At 47.7% G+C, this 19,646-nt stretch overlaps 1 protein-coding gene across 1 annotated transcript in view; it reads right to left on the minus strand.

The window, feature by feature from the left end:
- Positions 1–19,646, minus strand: part of LOC147730350 (transcription elongation factor SPT6-like) — a 430,594-nt gene that overhangs the window by 346,848 nt on the left and 64,100 nt on the right. Inside the window, exons 6-7 of the mRNA XM_086955156.1 lie at positions 9,774–9,969; positions 9,456–9,694 (exon numbers count right to left, since the gene is read on the minus strand). Of these exons, the coding sequence (XP_086811282.1) occupies positions 9,456–9,694; positions 9,774–9,969 (435 nt within the window). The remainder of the gene's footprint in view (positions 1–9,455; positions 9,695–9,773; positions 9,970–19,646) is intronic.

A 19,646-nucleotide genomic window follows, 5' to 3' on the forward strand; every position in this document is an offset into this window, starting at 1 on the left:
CACACTGGGTGCACATCGATGTGCGGGTACTTTGAGGCACACACTGGGCACCTCTTAAAGGGGCTTCGTTCCATGATGAAGTAGTCTGGAGCGTCGTGTAGGCCCGTCCGCGCCGATAGCACGCGGAAGGACAGCAGGTGTTCGGAGCCGATGAATAACCAACCCAAACGATAAACAATACCGACGCGAGTCCTAAAGACCTTTTGGCCTCAAGTAAAGAAAGTTAAACAACTATCGATTCCGACAGAGGGAACCGAAACACATCCGAACCCAATGGCGGAAAAAAACAATCTGGGGATGGAGTCGATGCCCATGCGCACTGTAGTCCAGGGGAGGAGCCACCTATCTCGTGATACTTCGAAGACTCTTCCAGGACAACAATGTGCAATCATCCGGACCCAACACTAGGCGGCGATCTATGCACAGATATGAATTCAGCATCCCACATGCCTCGAACAAAGGTAAAAGCCATGCAGAAAAGACCTCTTTGAGATGGATCATCCCCTGCACTAATACAAGGGCTCCAGGTTTTATGGTATTTATATTTTTTTCATTTCTTTCTGTATATATATCCATATTTTTTCTTCTTCTGATTTTACCTGTATTTATCAATACTTATTTTAGGTTTTGTGAAAAAATGAAGCTGAAATGTGTATATTTATGCATTTATTCAACCAGTTAATGTACACTCATGCCTGAACGCCTGACAGGTTTCAATGATATATACACACTCAGATGATCAACTACGCACTTACAAGAAAAGTTGCACATTTTATTATCAATTGTTTGCAAATCTACTGCTGTTACTTTATATGTTTAACCCTTTGTCTTTCAATCCGCAAAGCTTTTGACCTGGCAGTCATGAATCGTTAAATAACCCAATTGCACAAGTTACTTACCTTCGGTAACGATCTATCTGTAAGAAACAGTAGTTCGTATTAGATCCCTAACCTTAGAATATCCCCAGGCGTGAGAGTAGAACCGGAAAATTTTGCGTAGCAGTACCCCTGTGCGTCGGTAGGCATCATCTGCGGCTCCACATCAGTCGTCGTTGGCGCCGGGATGACGTCGGAGTACTTAGACGCCGCCCTCGCGCCCTGACATCAGTTCTTATACACAGCTTTTCCGCGCCAGAAACGCAGAGCCATGATAAAAACCAACACTGGTGCCATGAAAACTAGGGCCCTGAAAGGGGATGACCTTAACCCTAGATATCGGTTCGCAGAACGGGGAGGATGGGTGGGGTGGTAAGGATTCTAATACTAACTACTGTTTCTTACAGATATATCGTTACCGAAGGTAAGTAATTTGTGCATCTGAAAGAAAGAGGTTAGTATTATATTCCTTACCTTAGAATAGATACCCCAGCAATACCAACCCCGGTGGCTAGTCTGCGAACTAATAATCACACCAGAAAGTCCTGGAGAACAGAACGGCCGAAAAAGCCTTCCCTCCGGACTTGGCTGTCCAGGCAGTAGTGTCTTGCGAACGTGTGCAGCGAGGCCCACGTAGCTGCCTGACAGTTGTCCTGCAAGGGGACTCCCCGACTCAGGGCAGTAGTAGCCGCCGTGGCCCGAGTGGAATGGGCACGTAGCCTCACAGGAGGCTCCTTTTTAGCCAGAGAGTAACAGGCCTTGATGCACAAGATGACCCATCGAGAAATGGTCCATTTGGGCGCTGCCCGTCCCTTGTTAGCGCCCACGTAACCAACAAAGAGTTGGTCATCCACCCGGAACTGGCGTGTGCGATCCAGATAGTATGAGAGCGCACGTTTTGGGTCCAGACGGTGGAGCCTCTCTTCCTCTTTCGAGGGATGCGGAGGCGGAAAGAAGGTGGGCAAGGTGATGGAATGCCCGATGTGGAAGGCTGTGACTACCTTGGGCAGGAAAGAGGGTCGTGTCCGCAACACAACTTTGTCCGGATGGACAAAAAGGAAAGGAGGTTGAGAATAAAGAGCCTGGAGCTCACACACTCTCCTAGCAGAGGTGATGGCAACCAGGAATGCTGTCTTAAGAGTAAGGACAGTTATGAAGTGGCTTAAAGGGAACGCATATCAGATAAGTCAGAACAATGTTCAAGTCCCACTGAGGCATCACGAAAGGAACAGGAGGGAACATACGAAGAATGGCCTTCAAAAACCTATTTGCAACTGGGGACTTGAATAAAGAGGGCTGATCAGGTAGCCTTAAGAAGGCAGAAATGGCCGAGAGGTAGCCCCTCAGAGTGCCCAGAGCAGAGCCCTGCTGGGCAAGAGAAAGAATAAAGAAGAAAGAGGAGAACCTCTGAAAGAGGGGCAGAAAGGGGATCCACAGCCTTTGCTGTGCACCATGCCACAAATGTGTTCCACCTGCAGGCATATACCGATTTTTTGGAGGGAAGCCTGGCTGCCAGAATCACATCACAGTCTTCAGGAGGCAAGTCAAATGGCCTCAACTGCCGCCGCTCAATTTCCACGCATGTAAGTGGAGACTGGACAGGTTCGGGTGGAGGACCGTCCCCTGCTGCTGCGACAGAAGGTCCTCCTGAAGAGGCAGACGAATCAGGGGATCGACAGACATGCTGAGTAGCTCGGGATACCAGTATCTTCGTGCCCAGTCCGGAGCCACAAGGATGACTTGGGCTCGTTCGCGCCTGATCTTCAGCACTCTGGGCAGAAGTGGTGTAGGGGGAAAGGCGTATAACAGACCGCAACTCCACTCGCGACGAAAAGCGTCTACGAGCGAGTGCCGCCTTGGAAATTCCACGGGTTGGGGTAAGGAGAGGGATCTGCTGCTGACCCAATCGCGGTGCGTGAGCCACCACTGCAACGGTCTTGTAGTGCCCTCCGAGATCAAGACATGGTCGGACAAGTTGCCCTGATGATGGGCCCACTGAAACTTCAGGTCCCACTGCAGAGCTCGCATCCGCCACCTGGAGTGATGCACCAGAAGGATGCAGGAGGCCATCAGCCCCAGAAGACGCAGTGTCAACCAGACCGAGACTCGGGAGAGCGGCTGAAAGATCGGAATCAGAGACTGAATATCCCGAATCCGCTGTTCGGGAGGATAAACCCGAAACTGCGCCGAGTCTAGAACCGCTGCGATGAAGAGGAGCGTCTGAGAGGGACACACGTGTGACTTAGGCACATTGATGGAGAACCCCAGCCGGTGCAGGAGGTCGGCCGTAGTCTGGAGGTGGCTGCCGACTGTCTGGGGCGAGCCAGCCTTCAACAACCAGTCGCCGAGGTAGGGGAAGACTGAAACCCCTAACCTGCGCAGATGAGCTACGACCACCGCCATCACTTTCCTGAACACCCGTGGGGCGCTTGTAAGGCCGAAGGGGAGCACGGTAAACTGAAAGTGCTCGTGGCCTACCGTGAACCGCAGGTAGCACCGGTGGGCCGGCAGGACGGGGATGTGAAAATAAGCGTCCTGCAGGTCCAACGCTACCATCCAGTCTCCCGGGTCCAGGACAGCTAAGACCTGAGCCAAAATCAGCATCTTGAACTTCTCCTTCCGGAGGAAGCCTTTGACGTTCCTTAGGTCTAAGATAGGGCGTAGGCCCCCTTTGCCCTTCTTGGGAACCAGAAAGTAGTGGGAGTAACAACCACGTCCTACTTCTGGCCCAGGAACGCGCTCCATGGCCCCCTTGGCCAAGAGGGCCGAAACTTCCTCTTGCAGAAGTTGCAAGTGATCCCCCGGTGGTACTGCGGTGGCATGGCTGGAGGGGTCGCCTCGAAGGGGAGGGAGTAGCCCCTTCGGACGATTTGCAGCACCCACCTGTCCAATGTGATGGTGCACCAGTGGAGGAGGTGATGGCGAACCCTGCCCCCCACTGGCGTTAAATGGGCCTGAAAGCTCGGACTAGGAAGGTTTTGAGACGAATGCTGCGGGGGTGGATGTTGACTGGCGGCGCCGTAGTACCCGGTTACCGCCTCGACGGTAACCACGTCCGCCACCGTGCTGAATGTTAGTCTGCGGCCCGTGACTGGCAGGATGTGTGGGAGCACCCCTTCCGTGGCCACGAAAGGAGCGCTGGGCAGAAGATAGCTGACGCTGGGCCGACAGGCCCTAGGACTTAGCCGTAGCCCTGGAGTCCTTAAAGCGTTCCAGCGCATAATCTGCCTTGCCACAGATTAGGTGGCTGCCATCGAACAGCATGTCCATAAGGGTGTTTTGGACATAGGCCGAAAAGTTGGCGGACCTCAGCCAGGCATGGCGGCGAACCGCCACAGACATGGAAATCGCTCTTCCTAGCCAGTCCATGGTATCCAGTCCATATCTTACAGAGTACTGCGCTGCGTCTCTTCCCTCCGCGAGGGTTTGAGCGAGTTTCTCCTGGGCTCCCTCCGGGCACTCGGGCAGCACAGCCGCAACCGTATCCCACAAAGAGTGGGTGTAACGGCCCAAGAGGCACGCGGTGTTGACCGACCTCAACCCTAAACTAAGGGAGGAGACTGTTCATACCTCTTGGATTCCCGATCGGGTGGTGCAGTAGAGAATGCGGATTGGGAAGTGGAGTTCGGATAACCAGGCTCTCGGGGTGGGGTGGGTGGACAAGAAACTAGGGTTCCTATCTACAGGGGGACCTGTAGTGGGCCTGGACCAAGTGCCCAACAGGTTGTCTGTGAGAGCCTCATTAAACAGCAGTAGAGGCTCTGGGTAGATTACCTGCGGTTTAAGGACCTCTGTGAGGATGTTAGACCTCACTGTTGCGACGGGGAGCTGAAGAGCCAAGACCTTGGCTGCCCTCATCAGCACCACACTGTAAGCAGCTCCCTCCTCCGTAGCCACGGTAGGAGGGGAGACAAAACCAGTGTCTGGGGAGGTATCCAGGCCACTGGCTTCCCCTAGTTCCTGTGTCCAGTCTTGATATGACCTCAGACCCCCCCACCCCCCAGTCTCCCTTGTCGTCCATGTCCTGAAATTCAGGGATAAAGGATGGACCCAGATTCTCAAAGAATTCCTCTTTGGCCGACGCCGAATGCGGCGTCGAGCGACGCCGCTCCGACGCCGGATCCAGACCGAGGGGTGGACCAGGGACGGCGTCGTGCGGGGACGACGCCGGGGATGACACCCTAGGGGCCGGTGGGGTCGTAAGGTCGACCCGGATCCAGTGGGGCTCTGCGGCGCCGAAACCAAAGTTGCTGACGGCGCCGGGGCCGAAGCACCCGGCCCACTTGGGCTCCAAATCGAGGCCGCTTGGCCCGAAGGAGCCGCAGAACCCGACGGAGGAGAGAGCGACCTCATGGCAATGAGGAAGGCGTTGATCTCCTCCTGCGTCGCGTTCTGCCCAGGGACCGGCGGGTATGGAGGAGGCCGCGGAGCCGTGTGGGCGGTGTCACCCGAACCCCCGGCCGCGTTGCGCGAGCCTCGGGGCTTGGGGGGGGGGCTGGGGGAGTCAGAAGAGCGGTGTCGCCTCTTCGACTTCTTGTGCCTCTTACCTGAGGACTTGGAGCCCGATGAGTAGTGTCGACTCGCCGAGCTGTGATGACTCCGGCCCCGTGACCGGTCCCTCGACCTCCTTCCGGATCGGGACCTAGAGCGGCGCGGGGCCGACTGCCGGAGCTCGAGGCGCTTAGGGGACCGCTCCCTCCTAATCTTCGACGTCAAGGCTCGGCAGTCGGGGTACGACTTGTCATCGTGGTCGGGCCCCAGGCAATGTAGGAACTGGCTATGGTGGTCGGTAACCGACATCAGTCGGTTGCAGTCGGCACAGGGCTTGAACCCGGCATCCCTACCGGCACCGATGGAGTCGTAGACTCGAAACGGATCCAAAAAGGATCGAAATAGCTTAGTCGAAAAGTGACTAAAGGGTACCACTTTCTCAGGACCTGCGCTTGCTGGCGAGAAAAAAGAATAACTGACGTCAGCGTACGAGGGCGGTGTTTAAGTACTCCGACGATGTCATCCCGGCGCCAACGACGGACACGGAGCCGCAGACTAAACCTACCGACGCGCAGGGGTACGGCTACGCAAAATTTTCCGGATCAAGACTGGCGCCTGGGGATATTCTAAGGTAAGGAATCTAATACTAACCTGTTTCTTTCAGATTCGGTTTTTATCCACATTTAAAAATAAATACAGAGAGGAAAATAAATTTATTTTCGGTCTGTATTCATCTGTAAAAACAGAAAACAGTGAGCCTTAATTAATAACCACCACGCTTTGGCCAAGAAGGACTTCCCAGACAAAACCAGAGCCTATTCAACCAGAACTAAATATACCACATCTGCACAGTCTCTCCCCGCCCCCACCCATATCATCCCTCTCCAAAGGTGTTCACATCACAGAGTTCCACAAGGCACAAACGTAGGTGTCCCTACACTCCTTTACCAAACACTATTACCTGGATTCAGAAGTACGCCCCCCCCCCCACCCTTGCAGGTTAGGAATCTGCAGGTAGATAGAGTATAAACCAGAAAGATTATTACAGCAGGTAAGTGGGAGAGGATGTAGCCTTACGGCTAGAGAGGTCAACCTCGAAGCTGGGGAACCAGGTTCGAGTCTCGCCAACGACACTCAACATCCTGTGTTCAGGGCAAATAACAATCTCCCCGTGCCTCTCAAAAAAAATAAAAATAAACGAATGTGTCCATCTGTAACAAAACTGGTGCTCATGTAGAGCGCTCTTATACCTCACGTCTAGTTTGCACTATATAAAACTCTATTTTATTTTTATTTTTTAAAGTAACCCATTTCTTCATCAACCTACGGTCTCATTCAGGAAAAAGGAAAACTATTTCTGGCCTAGACACTATTCCACATTGACAGCCTTGTCTTGACGGCTAGTAAGTTGAGACTGACTAGTTCCTTCTTTGTCATGGGCCTCAACGTCAACCAGGTCAGATTTAATTTCTTCTTGGGACACCTCTCTGCCACAGGGGCTTCTTAGAGATGAAGGAAAGAGCGGAGGTAGAGGGAGATTCCTCTTCATATCCCTAAGATCTTCCGTAACCCTCTTCATGCCTTTTGAGTTCTTGGTGAAGATCAAGCAAACTTACATTCTTTCATCCTTTACAAGAACTTCTTGACATCTTTCAGAAAGCACAAGAGTCTGGTGGTGGAGGAGGAAGGCAGACAATACAGACATGAGCTTGTAACTGCAGCTCTAATATGCATTTTACAAATGCAGTTTACTTTTACACATTTCAATAGTTTTCTGTTATAACATGGCACATACTATCCTGAGGTAAAGCATACCAGTAATGAATACCTTCAATGTCGCAACCTTCATTATGACTTTAGCTTGCTAACAATTTCTACTTCAAACTTTTTCAAAGTTGCCGTGGAAACAATTTAATCTTTCATGTCTGCCAGACGCAAAGCACAGATCTCAGAACGTAACAGAATGAGATTTTAAACTTAATTTAAAAACTAGGATTGTTTCGCACACTTGCTTATGCGTCAACAGCAGGACTTTTCATATTGAATACATTTATGCTTTTTATGTTTGCTTCTAGATTTACTGGAGCAAGGTTTTGCATATACACATGCACGTTTTGTGCCACAGGACATCTACCAATCTGTTGGTGCATGAATAACTCTCTAACGAAATGCCACAGCTACATTGCAGATACTGATGAGTCCTGTGCTGAAAGGATTTAAGTCCTATTGTGTACATGGATAACACTTCTGTTTTCCCAATATCTTAGAAAAATACTTGGTAGGTGTTCAAGGAGTGCCGGCTCCGATACAGATGGCCAAATGATCACCAGGATAACTAATTGGCAGACTGGAAAGTTCTCGATGGCCTACTTAGGGTCCTTAGTAGGTTGTATGCAGATTCAACCGCTGGTAGCGAAGGCACAGGTTCTGCCTGAATGGGTCTGTAAGATTCTCAAGACCAAGCAAGAGCCTTCTTGTGCCTCACTGCAAACTAGCAAACATGTGTGGCTAACTATAGTTTTCAATCAACAGCCCTGAACTTCACAACATGAAGAAAGTCATCTGGACTAAAATGGGCCAGAATGTCTTTGAAGACCTGAAGCAGGCCATTTCTTAGAAACTTCATGTTAAGCCTTTCGACTATAATCAGCCTTTCATCTTCCAGATGGATGCTTCTGACAAAGGCAGTTAGTGCAGTTTCTTTCAGCTCAACGGGTAGCCTTCATAAGCCAGTGGCAACTCTCCAGGGACAGAACAGGGCCTCTATTAAGAATGCTTTGCCATTGTATGACATTTAAGGCACCTCAGGCCTTACTTGTTTGGGACAATGTTTGTGGTCCAGAAAGAAGACATACACTTCAGTAGCTGATGCCTAAAAACGTTCATGGTACTTCAGGGATCGGAATTTACTATGGCGCACAAGCAGTGGATGATACATGGAAATGCAGACTGCCTTTCAGAACACTAAGACTACTACCCTACTACCCACGTGCCATGGATTACTAGAATACAATATGGATGTGCTTCACAAGGCAGTCTCTTTGTGGTGGGCTTGTAAAATCCATCTGCAACATCCCAGCCTGTACAAATGCACTCCTTTGCCCCCCTCCCTGAGTCCCATTTGTGTACACAGCTATTTGAGTAGCCAGCCAAGCACTTTTGTCTTCATGCAGGTATCCCCTACCTCCTCCCAACAATGGTGGTCCACACGGACAGCAATTCATAAAACACCTCAGCCAGACCAAACTGACAACATTATGGACACCAGGCCATGAAGACTGTAAATTGTGTCTGTAATAGCAGGGGCTGGGAGAAGGATTTTGAAGGGTTCCCAGGATTGAGGCACCTGGGGAATAAAAAAAATGGAGATCCTTTCTGACTCGTTCGGCTATTACAAGTAGATAGGTACTAGCTCTTTAGTCAGTGCTTGGTTTCTTTTTGTCACTTGGACATCTAATGAATAACGTTCATCCATAAAAGATTAAACTGCTGAAACAAAACACCTGTGTGGTATGCTGGCTCAAGAATTGGCTTAACCCTTGGAAGTCTACAAACCACCTTGCTCACTGACCTGATGATACGAAAGGAAGACTATTGTGCCTGCCTGAGAAGCTGGACTACGCATCGCAGAAGGAGTGATCTGATCCACAGGAAGACAGGACAAGGCCGAACTGAGAAGAGGACTGTTGTCAGAACATCACAAGGAATGAAGACTGCCAAAGATCTGCACACTAACCCCCACAAAGGAGCTTAGGTAAAGAAAGATTTTCAAGCAGGTCAAGAAGCTGCTCCAGTGCTTTCAAGAATTAAGATGGGTGAGGTTGCGCCAACACAATCATCTGTGTCCATATAGTGTGCCAAGCTGCTCAAGTGGGAACAAGACATAATTTGTCTTAGTGCGTGAATAGGTCATCCTGAATCCAGAAAAGTTTGAACCAAGTTCCTAGCCCTTACGGTTCCAGTGATATTGTCAATTAAATTTGCAGACAGCAGAACATTTTTGTGGAATTACTAAAACTATTAGATAAAAAATGTAATCCTAAAACTGGACAAACACTTAGAGACTACTCTTAGTAAACCCATATGTACCTCAGTATTGATCCAAAGTGTAGAGCCCAAGCTGAAGGCATTCTCCTTTCCCTCCTCACGCACGTCGACGTGTTGGTAAATTCCCTCATTTATTTTCCAAGTAACAGTCAGATGATTTTCCCCTTTGCTGCTGGGCCGGATGATGACATCTCCTTGGTCCATGGACTCCATCATCTTCTCAGCCTGCTTAAAGTTGATATTATGAAAAGAGGGGTGCGCAATCACCCTCTTGATGTAAGCTGTGGGAGAGAAACACATTTAATTGTTCTGCTGGTGCTGCATGGCAGAAGGAGATGCCAGGAAGGGGATAGCACTCACTTGTACGCAACTGCTTCTTCTTTAACTCCTCCTCCTTTTTCTGATCAGCTGACTCAGAATCAAAGTCGTAGTAGGTGTCCTTTGGTAACTTCCACTCGTTGTTCTTATCCATCAAGTCTGATGTCCTGCAGGTCATGTCCACACTGAATTTCTCAATGTCAATCTTCATAATCCGACAGTGGATAGTCATGCCAACCTAGAGAAGCATAGGCAGCACTTAGAGATAGGAAAACAACACTCATGGAAAAGGAATTTCCCTATATCATAATTTGATCTTTATTTCGGCTCAAACGGTCATAAAAGAACACAATACATAAAAATATTTCAGCAGTAAAACATTAATCATAATTGAAAATTCACATGCAGATCCTAGCCAGTGCATGCAATTAAAAGAAGTTGAATAATAAATGTTTGTCTAATAAAAGGAGTTACAATACAGATATCAAAAGTTAAAATCTAGCAGAAGGAATGAAAACCCCAATCCATCAAGTGGACAACTTCTGTCTGAGACTTCACATAGACATTAGAAACCTTGAGATAGCATTAAGTGACTTTTGTCCTAAGTATAGGATTGCGACAAACTGGTAACATCTACTTTTTCCTATAGCTCTGATAGATTGGGCAGAAGAGTACAACATGCACTACTGTTTGTACCACCCAGAGACATAAGGGGAAAGTTCTCATGGGGTCATGAATAACATGATTCCATGCAGCTGAAAAGGAGCGGATGGCAGAATTCATATGCAAAATTTGATTTATAATGAAATTGCAAAGGGGGGGGGGTGGTTCAACCTCAACCAAAAATGGTTCCAAGCTGTAGTCGTCTTTAAACTCCTGGAATGATGCAGCAAGGGAACCAGCCTAGGAGATCTTAAGATGAGATGGTCAGTATAATTACAATAGGCAGCTTTTAATTTGTGCTTCGGCACTGATATTGCATCTATTGGTGAACACCAGAGATCACTGCCTCAGTCAATACTGACCCATCCTAAGCCAAGGGATCTTAATAGCAACAGTCTGTCCCATTACCTATTCGATAGCCTTATGGACGGATATGATATTAGGGGTTCTCCATAACCTCTGCAACAGTTTCAAACCTACTACATCGTTAACACACCTTAGACCATAATGTTACAATAGAGGAAACAGCGGGGTACAAGCTGGAAGGTTGCTTAGGTTCCTTATGAATCGATTTCTACTCGCTCTTGGACCCAGGTATCTAAATGACTCCACAGTACTCCACCTGGCAATTATAAATCACACGGGTAGGGGCGATCAGGTAAAAAGAGCGACGCTGGGCCCTCAAAACACTTCCACAATATTGCTCAAGTTTGAGGCTGTGTAAAGAAGAGGGGTTTCTGTTGAAGTAACCCCCCCCCCCCCAGTTCTTTTGCTAGATGTCTGATGCACTTTGACTTGATGTGCCCTGGGCTTCTGCCAATCAGGTGCCCAGGGCCTGTGTTCCTTCCCTGAAACTGTACTAAAGCATAAACCCAATTGGCATCTCTGGCCACCTGTCAGCCCCTGGTAAATGGTACCCTAGGTACCCAGGGCATTGTGACCAGAGAAGACCCTAAGGGCTGCAGCACTTATTGTGCCACCCTTAGGGGCCCTGTACCCTGACACACACACACACTGCCTTTTCAGGCTGAGTGTCCTGGTGCAGAACTAAACAAAGATCGACATGGCACACATCCCTGTGTGCCATGCCCACAAAACCTGGCGCACCTCAGTCACCCCTCTAGATGGGTGCCCTATGCCAGCGGTGTGGGCAAAGGTACATGAGCCCTGTGCCATTAACAGTACCCAGGGCCATTCCTGGCACTGTAAGTGCAGTGATGCCATTAAGAGTATATGGTACTGGGGGGTTGTCATTACGAACTCCACAGCACCATAATGGCTACACTGAACTTCTCAGCACATTAAACCCGCACTGATGCCAGTGTGGGATTTAATGTAAAAAGCACCAGAAGGCATCTTAGAGATGCCCCCTGAAAACCTAACTTACAATCCACGCCTGGATTGAGAGGCTGCCTAGGCTGCCACACAGCAGACATGTTGCTGGACCCCTGGGTGGAGAGCCCCGGGCTCTCCTTGGCCTACAACAATGTACATCCTGCGCGAGGTGCTTGGTCTCCTCCCCCAGGATGGGTAGAGGGAAGCTTCAAAGGCCTGCCGCCTTTGTGAGCTTCTCCAGACCACTTGCTGTACTCCGCAACTGGGCCCCACCAGTTCTGACCCCATTCTGGCGGGAAGAGTGGTGGGAAACCCTACGTCAGGAAGGGGGGTGGGGGGACAGCCTGTGCCAACCCCACCCCTCAGGTGGGAGAGGCGAGGTGAAGCACAACCCCAGGCTCCGGCCATCTTGTAGATGGGGAGCCCTGCCGAATCACAGCTAGGCTCCTTCCCCCCTCCCACAGGAGAGGAGCAGACTAGGGGGTGTACCCACCACACGACAGGGACCTATTGCTCCGTGTCCTTGCCTTACCTGTAACACCCGTAAATTCAGTATTTAGGGGCACCCTGAACTTTCCTTCCTCAGATCCCGATAAGAAAACAAGAAAGAAGATCAAGAAGAACACCCGCTGTGCTACTGCTAACAATAGGACAACACCAACTGACTTGGCCCCAGCCCTACCGGCCTGTCGACCCTGGAACCTGTCCCTGCTACATCCCGGCGACTCCTGCGGATATCAACCTTGGAAACCCGCAGGACCTGCCTGCCTTGACTCTCTCATAGACTAGGACTCCCCTGAGCAGAGGCTCTGCTCCAACAACCATACCGCTGGTGCCAGGCAGGAACCGCGAATCCAGCTTACTCGACACCCGTCAAGCTCGGCCTGTGCCCGAGTGAACAAAGACCACGAGGACGTCCCCCGGGCGACTGTGACCCGGTGTCCAGTGCCCAAAGACCCTCTTCGACGAACGAGACAACGCCTGCAGCCTCTGAACCAGGGACCCCTCCAACCGCGACCAGCCGAGGGTAAGATTTCCCAACACCAAAAGACACCCTTGCACCTGGTGGCCCCCTGTGCCTTCCTTTGGGGTACCAACCTCTTCTCCAAGTTGAGGAGTCCTTCGGTGTCGAAGGATGTGTCGGTGCCAATGGAGGAGGTGGAATTGGCACGTGTCTTTTTCGGTGCCGAAGCACCAGAAGGCGGATTCTTTTTCCTCGGAGCCGAGCCCGAAGCCGGGGCGTTTGAGGGTAAATTTCGGTCTCGACTGGGCCCCATGGGCGGAGTGCTGACCGCTAACTTTGTCTTGGGTAGTGTATGTTGTGCAGGGTTATCGAGATGGAATCGAATCATCTGAGTCCTTTGCCCCCGATATGATCTGGAGATCAGGCGAGTCTTCCTTGGCGACGAGTGGAGCCTCGTCCTCTGAGACATCTTCGAGTGGATCTTCTTCTCCAGAGTCGTCCTCTCCGACGATCTCCCCCTCAAAGATGGCCTGGCGCTGATCTCCTCATTTCGTGTCGACGGGCCCTCCGATCTCGAACGGTATTTTTCGATCGGAAGGAGGCACAGGCTGTGCAGGTCGACTCGTCGTGTTCCGGCGATAGACAGAGGTTACAAACCTCGTGACGGTCGCGATGAGGGAATTTCTCTCGACATACTTGGCATCTCTTGAATGGAGTTCTTTCCATGAGGCGTAGGCCGCACGGCGCTGATAGGCCCAACGGCCCGCGTCGACGCACCGGAAAGTAGCTGGTGATGTCGAAAAGTCTATTCGATGTCGAAAATTGTTTTTATAAAGTTTCACGCTTCGAAGTTGCTGAAAAAATCTTTTCTAGCCGGAGCTGAAAACTTTCATCCGAACCCAGTGGCGGAAAAAAACAATCAGAGGATGGAGTTGATGACCATGCGCAGTATTGTCCAAGGGAGGAGTCACCTATCTCGTGACTACGAAGACTTCTTCTAAGAAGACAACAACCTGCAATCATCAGAGCCCAACACCAGGTGGCGATCTATTGCTAAGTGTACAATCTGCAGCTCATATGCCTCGAACAGTATATTTTGATACCTTGTTGGCTCTAAAATAAAACAACTATATCTTTTGATACAAAACAATTGGCCTAGAGTTCAGTTCTTGAGTTTGTGAGACCACTTGCTGACTCCTCTGATACTACCTTACTGCTCGAACAAGCTACCACTTTAAATAGTAAGGTTATATTTAACTTTAGCCTCTACCAAACCACTGGGGACTCTGTGCCCACTGTACCGTATTTTGGTCCAGTATATACAGAGCCACTTTCTAACAGCCTGCACTTCTGGACATGAGGTGAGCAGTCAAAATGCTCTGTGAGGGTAACCCCCAAGTAATCAAACACCCAAATGCACTCCAAGCTTTTGCTATTGAGGGTAGGATTTGGGCAAGAACTTAGGCAGGGAGAGGAGTTGGCCTAATGGCTAGGGTGGTCGACCTCGAATCTAGGGTACAGGGTTCGAGTCTCGACGCTGAACATCATATGATTTTGGGCAAATCACGTAATCTCCGCGTGCCTACCAAAAATGAATGTGTCCTCATGTACTGAAACTGGTGCTAAGTAAAGCGCTCTGATACCCGATTCAGGTCAAGTTTGCGCTATATAAAAGTCTGTAAAAAAAAAAAAAAGAAAATACTGCATAATAGGTCTTGCAGAGATTAATCCCCAGCCACGCTGCCTGCGGAAGACCCGAAAACAATCCAGAAGCTTTTGAAGGCCCAACAGAGACTAGGACAGCAAAAGGGTATCATCCGCTAACAGGAGGGCCCTGGCAAGAGACGGAGCATCACCCCAACATTTCTCTAACTGGGATACTAAATGATTGATGAAAGGAGAAAAAGGGTTGAAGCGAACACACACCCTTGCCTCCCTCCCGGATTTGCAGGAATCTGGCCATTTAGCTCACTCTGGGTCCCACATCTAACCTGAGCATAATTCTTAGTATGTAATATAATTATAACTTTTAACAGGTAGGAAGGGACCACCATCTCCAGCAACACCCCCCATAAGGACTCTAGAGACTAGGTCAAAAGCATATCGATAATACACTAAACTTACATAAAGTCTGCCAACCCTCAGAAAGCATACTTACAATACAACTGCAGGCAAAATAACTTGTCAATTGTTTCAAAACCCTCTCTTAAACCAGCTTGCAGTGGGGTCAAAACATCTGTCAGCCACTTGCTCAGTCTATTTCAAATGCACAAGTTACTACTTGTGTAACAATATATCTGTAAGAGACATTAGTTAGTGATAGATTCCTTACCGTACAATATCCCCAGGCGACAGACTGGATCTAAAAAGTTTTAGTCAGTAGCATAAGAGGGAGTTGTGCGGCTTCGCGGCCGTCGCTTGCGTCGTATGCGCTGAGATTACGTTACGGAGACTACTTAGGCGCCACCCATGCTCGCTGACGTCAGTTCTGTACACGACTTTCCGCGTCAGGAACGCAGAGCCTTGCACGAAACTGAACACTGATGCCATGAAATAGAAAGTCACAAAGAACAGAACAGCCAAAGAAGCAATCTTTCCGGACTTGACTGTCAAGGCAGAAATGCTTGGTAGACAAGTGCAGCGTGGCCCACATAGGTGCCTGACAAATGTCCTACAAGGGAACGCCGTGTCCCAAGGCAGTTGGTGCTGCCCTTCCCCTGGTAGAATGGGCATGCAGCCCCACAAGAGGCTCCTTCTTAGCCAACGAATAACATGCTTTGATGCACATAACGACCCACCGAGAGATGAGCCGTTTGTGCACGGTCTGACCTTTTTTGGCACCCAAGTAGCCAACAAAGAGCTGGTCATCCACCCAGAACTGTTGTGTGCGCTTCAGATAGAACAAGTGAAAAAACAGAATACCTCTGACACCATAAATCAAATCACTTTTTTCCCCATGAGGATTTTTTAATTATTCCTGGGTTATAGTCATATATATATATTTCTTGGGCACTTGTTTTACAAAACATGAAATCCTGTCACGAGACAAGCTGGAGCAAAACCTTGTTGCCTTCTTTTTTATACATCAAAATTATAAGTGTCGTGATCAAAAACATACATAATACATTAACAAAACAAACATCTGTGCTTTTTCAAACATGGACCTTGTCATACATAGAATCCAATGTACATATAACATCCTGGAAAATACATCAGGCGAAAAATAGTCCTACTGATTTTTGCAAATGAAAAGGTACAAGGACTGATTTTGCTTTTCTGTCCACATAGTACACTACTATCTAAGCCAAAGAGAGGTCAGAATAATGTTCAGAACTCGATGATAGAACCCTACTCAGTGGGCTCTATTGTGTCCAATTTTGGGACATATCGTGTACTCGGTTCTTTGGGGAGTCTCTCTATTGTTGAAGCTGACGCGTTTCGACCTAGATGACACGTCTTGATAGGAAGGTCTCCATCAGGGAAGGGTGTTTCCAAAAAGGACTTATGTACCTGTGTGAGTTGAAAAATAAAATAAAAGCTAATTTAATTAATGGTCTATTGTGCACTATTTACAAAGTGGGCGTTTTTAAGAGGGAACTAACACATACTGTATTTATGTTCGCATCTTGTATGGCAGAGACATTTTTCAAGTTTTCACCAACGGAATCTTTGTGAAAACTTGCCATTTAGCCAATTCTTGAGGAGAAGACGTAATTGCACTATGAAGGACGATTATTTCTACAATGCCAAAATACTCTTGGAAAAACTTGCTGAACGCAATTACCCAAGAAAACTCCTGAAAAGAGGGATGAAGAGAGCCTGGTACACTCCCAGGGAGTCATTACTTGTATCAAAAAAAAAAAAGTACTCTATTAGTATGTGTAATCACTTTTTCTGGAAGCACAAATTATGTGAAGAAAATTGTACGTAAGAACTGGAGTACAGTGAAAGCATTGAAACCACTGGCCCTCAAGAAAAACAGAAGCATAAAAGACAGATTGGTGCGGGCCAACATCCTGAAGAAAAGTCAATTCGGGCTTTACTCTCGCTACCACCAATCGAAGGAAATAAAAGATGCGGGAACTGTTCATCCTGTGCAAGTACTCTAGAAGGCTCCATATTTACATATCGCAACAAGTTCGTAAAGCACGAGGAGTTTACAAATAGTAACACCAACAATGTAATATACTGCGTAATGTGCCCGTGGCCCTAAAGCATATATTAGGAAGGCGACTCAGGCCATCAAAAATAGAATAACACAACATCGCTCTAGAATAAGATGCAGCATTACAAGCGGATCAATAGTAGCACACTGTTTAGAACACCATCATGGTCCTAACGACATAAAATGGACTATTCTGAAGCATGTGTCTGGTAACAACATTGACACCCTTCTATCAAGATTTGAGGCCAAAACCATTATGTACCTAAATACCATTGACAATGGGCTCAATGAGATGAGCAAAGATAAATCATTGGGTAGGATAGTATGACTAAAATAGATCCTCTTTCCCCCCTCTCCATGTTATCAGCATCCTAGAAGCGCCAAGATGTATAGTGTTCATGCACTCTATGTAAACATGAAATCAGTGACGGAATTGGGAAAAGCAGCAGACCGGGATCAGGTCTCACCAATCCTTAAATTGTTCAAAAAAAAACACAGTATTTTTAAGTCAAGTCTTTACAACAAATTAAAATTGATGTTATCATCAGTTGTGCATTAATTTAACCACATAGGAGTATGGAACTGGCTCCTCGGACTCAAGAGTCAGAAAGTATGATAACAAGATACCGGAAGAGGGACAAGGTCAGACAAACAGAGTTCCGGTCGGGTGAGCGGAAGCCCGAGACCGGTAGCTCTGTTGGTAATGAACAGTACAAGAAGACGAACGAACGGCGGCGCGTTCCTGATGCAAACAAATTCAGTGTTCACAACCTCGCCCGTCGAAGAACCTGTGACGAGTTGGAAATACGTTTGCCATAGTGAAGAAAGCCGAATAAAATAGTACTTTCTCCATTAGACCTGGAATGCTGGCAAAGTGAGAGCAGAATACAGTGTTCCCAGCATCGAAAGAGATAAGGTATTGTTTCCTTGAAATTACGATACACGCATCGTGCATGCAGCACTATCGAGGTTGCACGGGTGTTATATGTCCAACACCACAAAGTAAAGGATGGCCTCGCCGAAAAACATCAAAGATAAGGGGTACACAAGATGTATTTAATCTTTCCAACTATAACAAGTCTCAGATTATCACTCTTTACTAAACCTGATTATACCACACCTAAAAACATAACAGATAGATGTACACAGCACTAAGACATAGACTGCCCCAGTGATAACACCAGTCAATTGCTTTTTCCCGCATACACAACTTGGTGAAAAACGAAAAAAGACAAAGGATTTCCCTGGCTCCGCCATACACGATGCGAACATAAATACAGTATGTGTTAGTTCCCTCTTAAAAACACCCACTTTTGTAAATAGTGCACAATAGACCAATAATTACATTAGCTTTTATTTAATTTTTTAACTCACACAGGTACAGAAGTCCTTTTTGAAAACACCTTTCCCTGATAAAGACCTTCCTATCAAGACGTGCCTCCTAGAAGGTCGAAATGCGTTGGCTTTAACAATAGAGAGGCTCCCCAAAGAACCAATTACACGCTAGGTCCCAAAACTGGACACAATAGAGCACACTGAGTAGGGTTATATCATCAAGTTCTGAACATTATTCTGACATCTCTTTCGCTTAGATAGTAGTGTACTGTGACAGAAAAGCAAAATCAGTCCTTGTACTTTTTCATTTGAAAAAATCAGTAGGACATATTTTTTGCCTGATGTACTTTCCAGGATGTTATATGTAAATTGGATTCTTTGCATGATAAGGTCCATGTTTGAAAAAGCACAGATGTTTATGTTTTGTTAATATATTATATATGTTTTTGATCACAACACTTATAATTTTGATGTATATAAAAGAAGGCAAGTAGGTTTTGCTCCAGCTTGTACCCTGACGGGATTTCATGTTTTGTAAAACAGGTGTACAAGAAGGAAAATGCTACTTACCAGTATGCATCTGTTCTTGGCATGTAGAGCTGCAGAGTTACACACTATGCATAGATGGCCACCTAGTGTTGGGCCCGGATGTTTGCAGTTTGTTTTGTTGTAGTAAAGTCTTTGGACGTCACGGGATAGGTGACTCCTCCTTTGGATGATACTGCGCATGGGCATCTGCTCCATCCCCAGATTGTTTTTCGCCATTAGGGAAATGATGGAGATGTACAAGAGGTAGTGATGTCCATGTGATTGGTATCTAACTAAGATAATACTGGAACAGATAAAGGTAGCTGGGGAGTCGGGTGGGCGTGTGCAACTCTGCAGCTTTACATGCCAAGAACAGATGCATACTGGTAAGCAGCATTTTCCGTTCGAGGCATATGAGCTTCAGATTACACACTATGCATAGATTGTATAGCAGTACCCACACCTAGCGGCGACCACCAGTATCTGTTGCAGTTGTTTGAAACAGTGTTTTTAGTACAGCCTGGCCCACAGTGGCTTGTTGATTAGTTTGCACATCTACACAGTAATGCTTTGTGAATGTGTGCGGTGTAAGCCATGTAGCTGCTCTGCACATATCATCTAGAGGAATGTTCCCCAAGAATGCCATTGAATCCCCTATCTTCCTTGTTGAATGGGCATTTTGGAAGAATTGTTAACGTACGTTAGGCTTTCTGGTAATATATTTGTATGCATTTAACAATCAACCTGGCGAACCCTTATTTTGTTATGGGGTTGCCTTTATGTGGCGGTGAAAAAGACACAAGTTGTTTTGTTTTACGAAAAGTTTGTGTCCTTTCGATATAGTACAGTAATGCTCTTTTGACATCTAAGGTGCGTAGACCTCTTTCTGTGACTGTTTGAGGCTGCGAGAAAAATACGGGCAGCT

This window comes from Lissotriton vulgaris, chromosome 2_1 (assembly GCF_964263255.1).
Source record: "Lissotriton vulgaris chromosome 2_1, aLisVul1.2, whole genome shotgun sequence".
Taxonomy (NCBI): Eukaryota; Metazoa; Chordata; class Amphibia; order Caudata; family Salamandridae; genus Lissotriton; species Lissotriton vulgaris.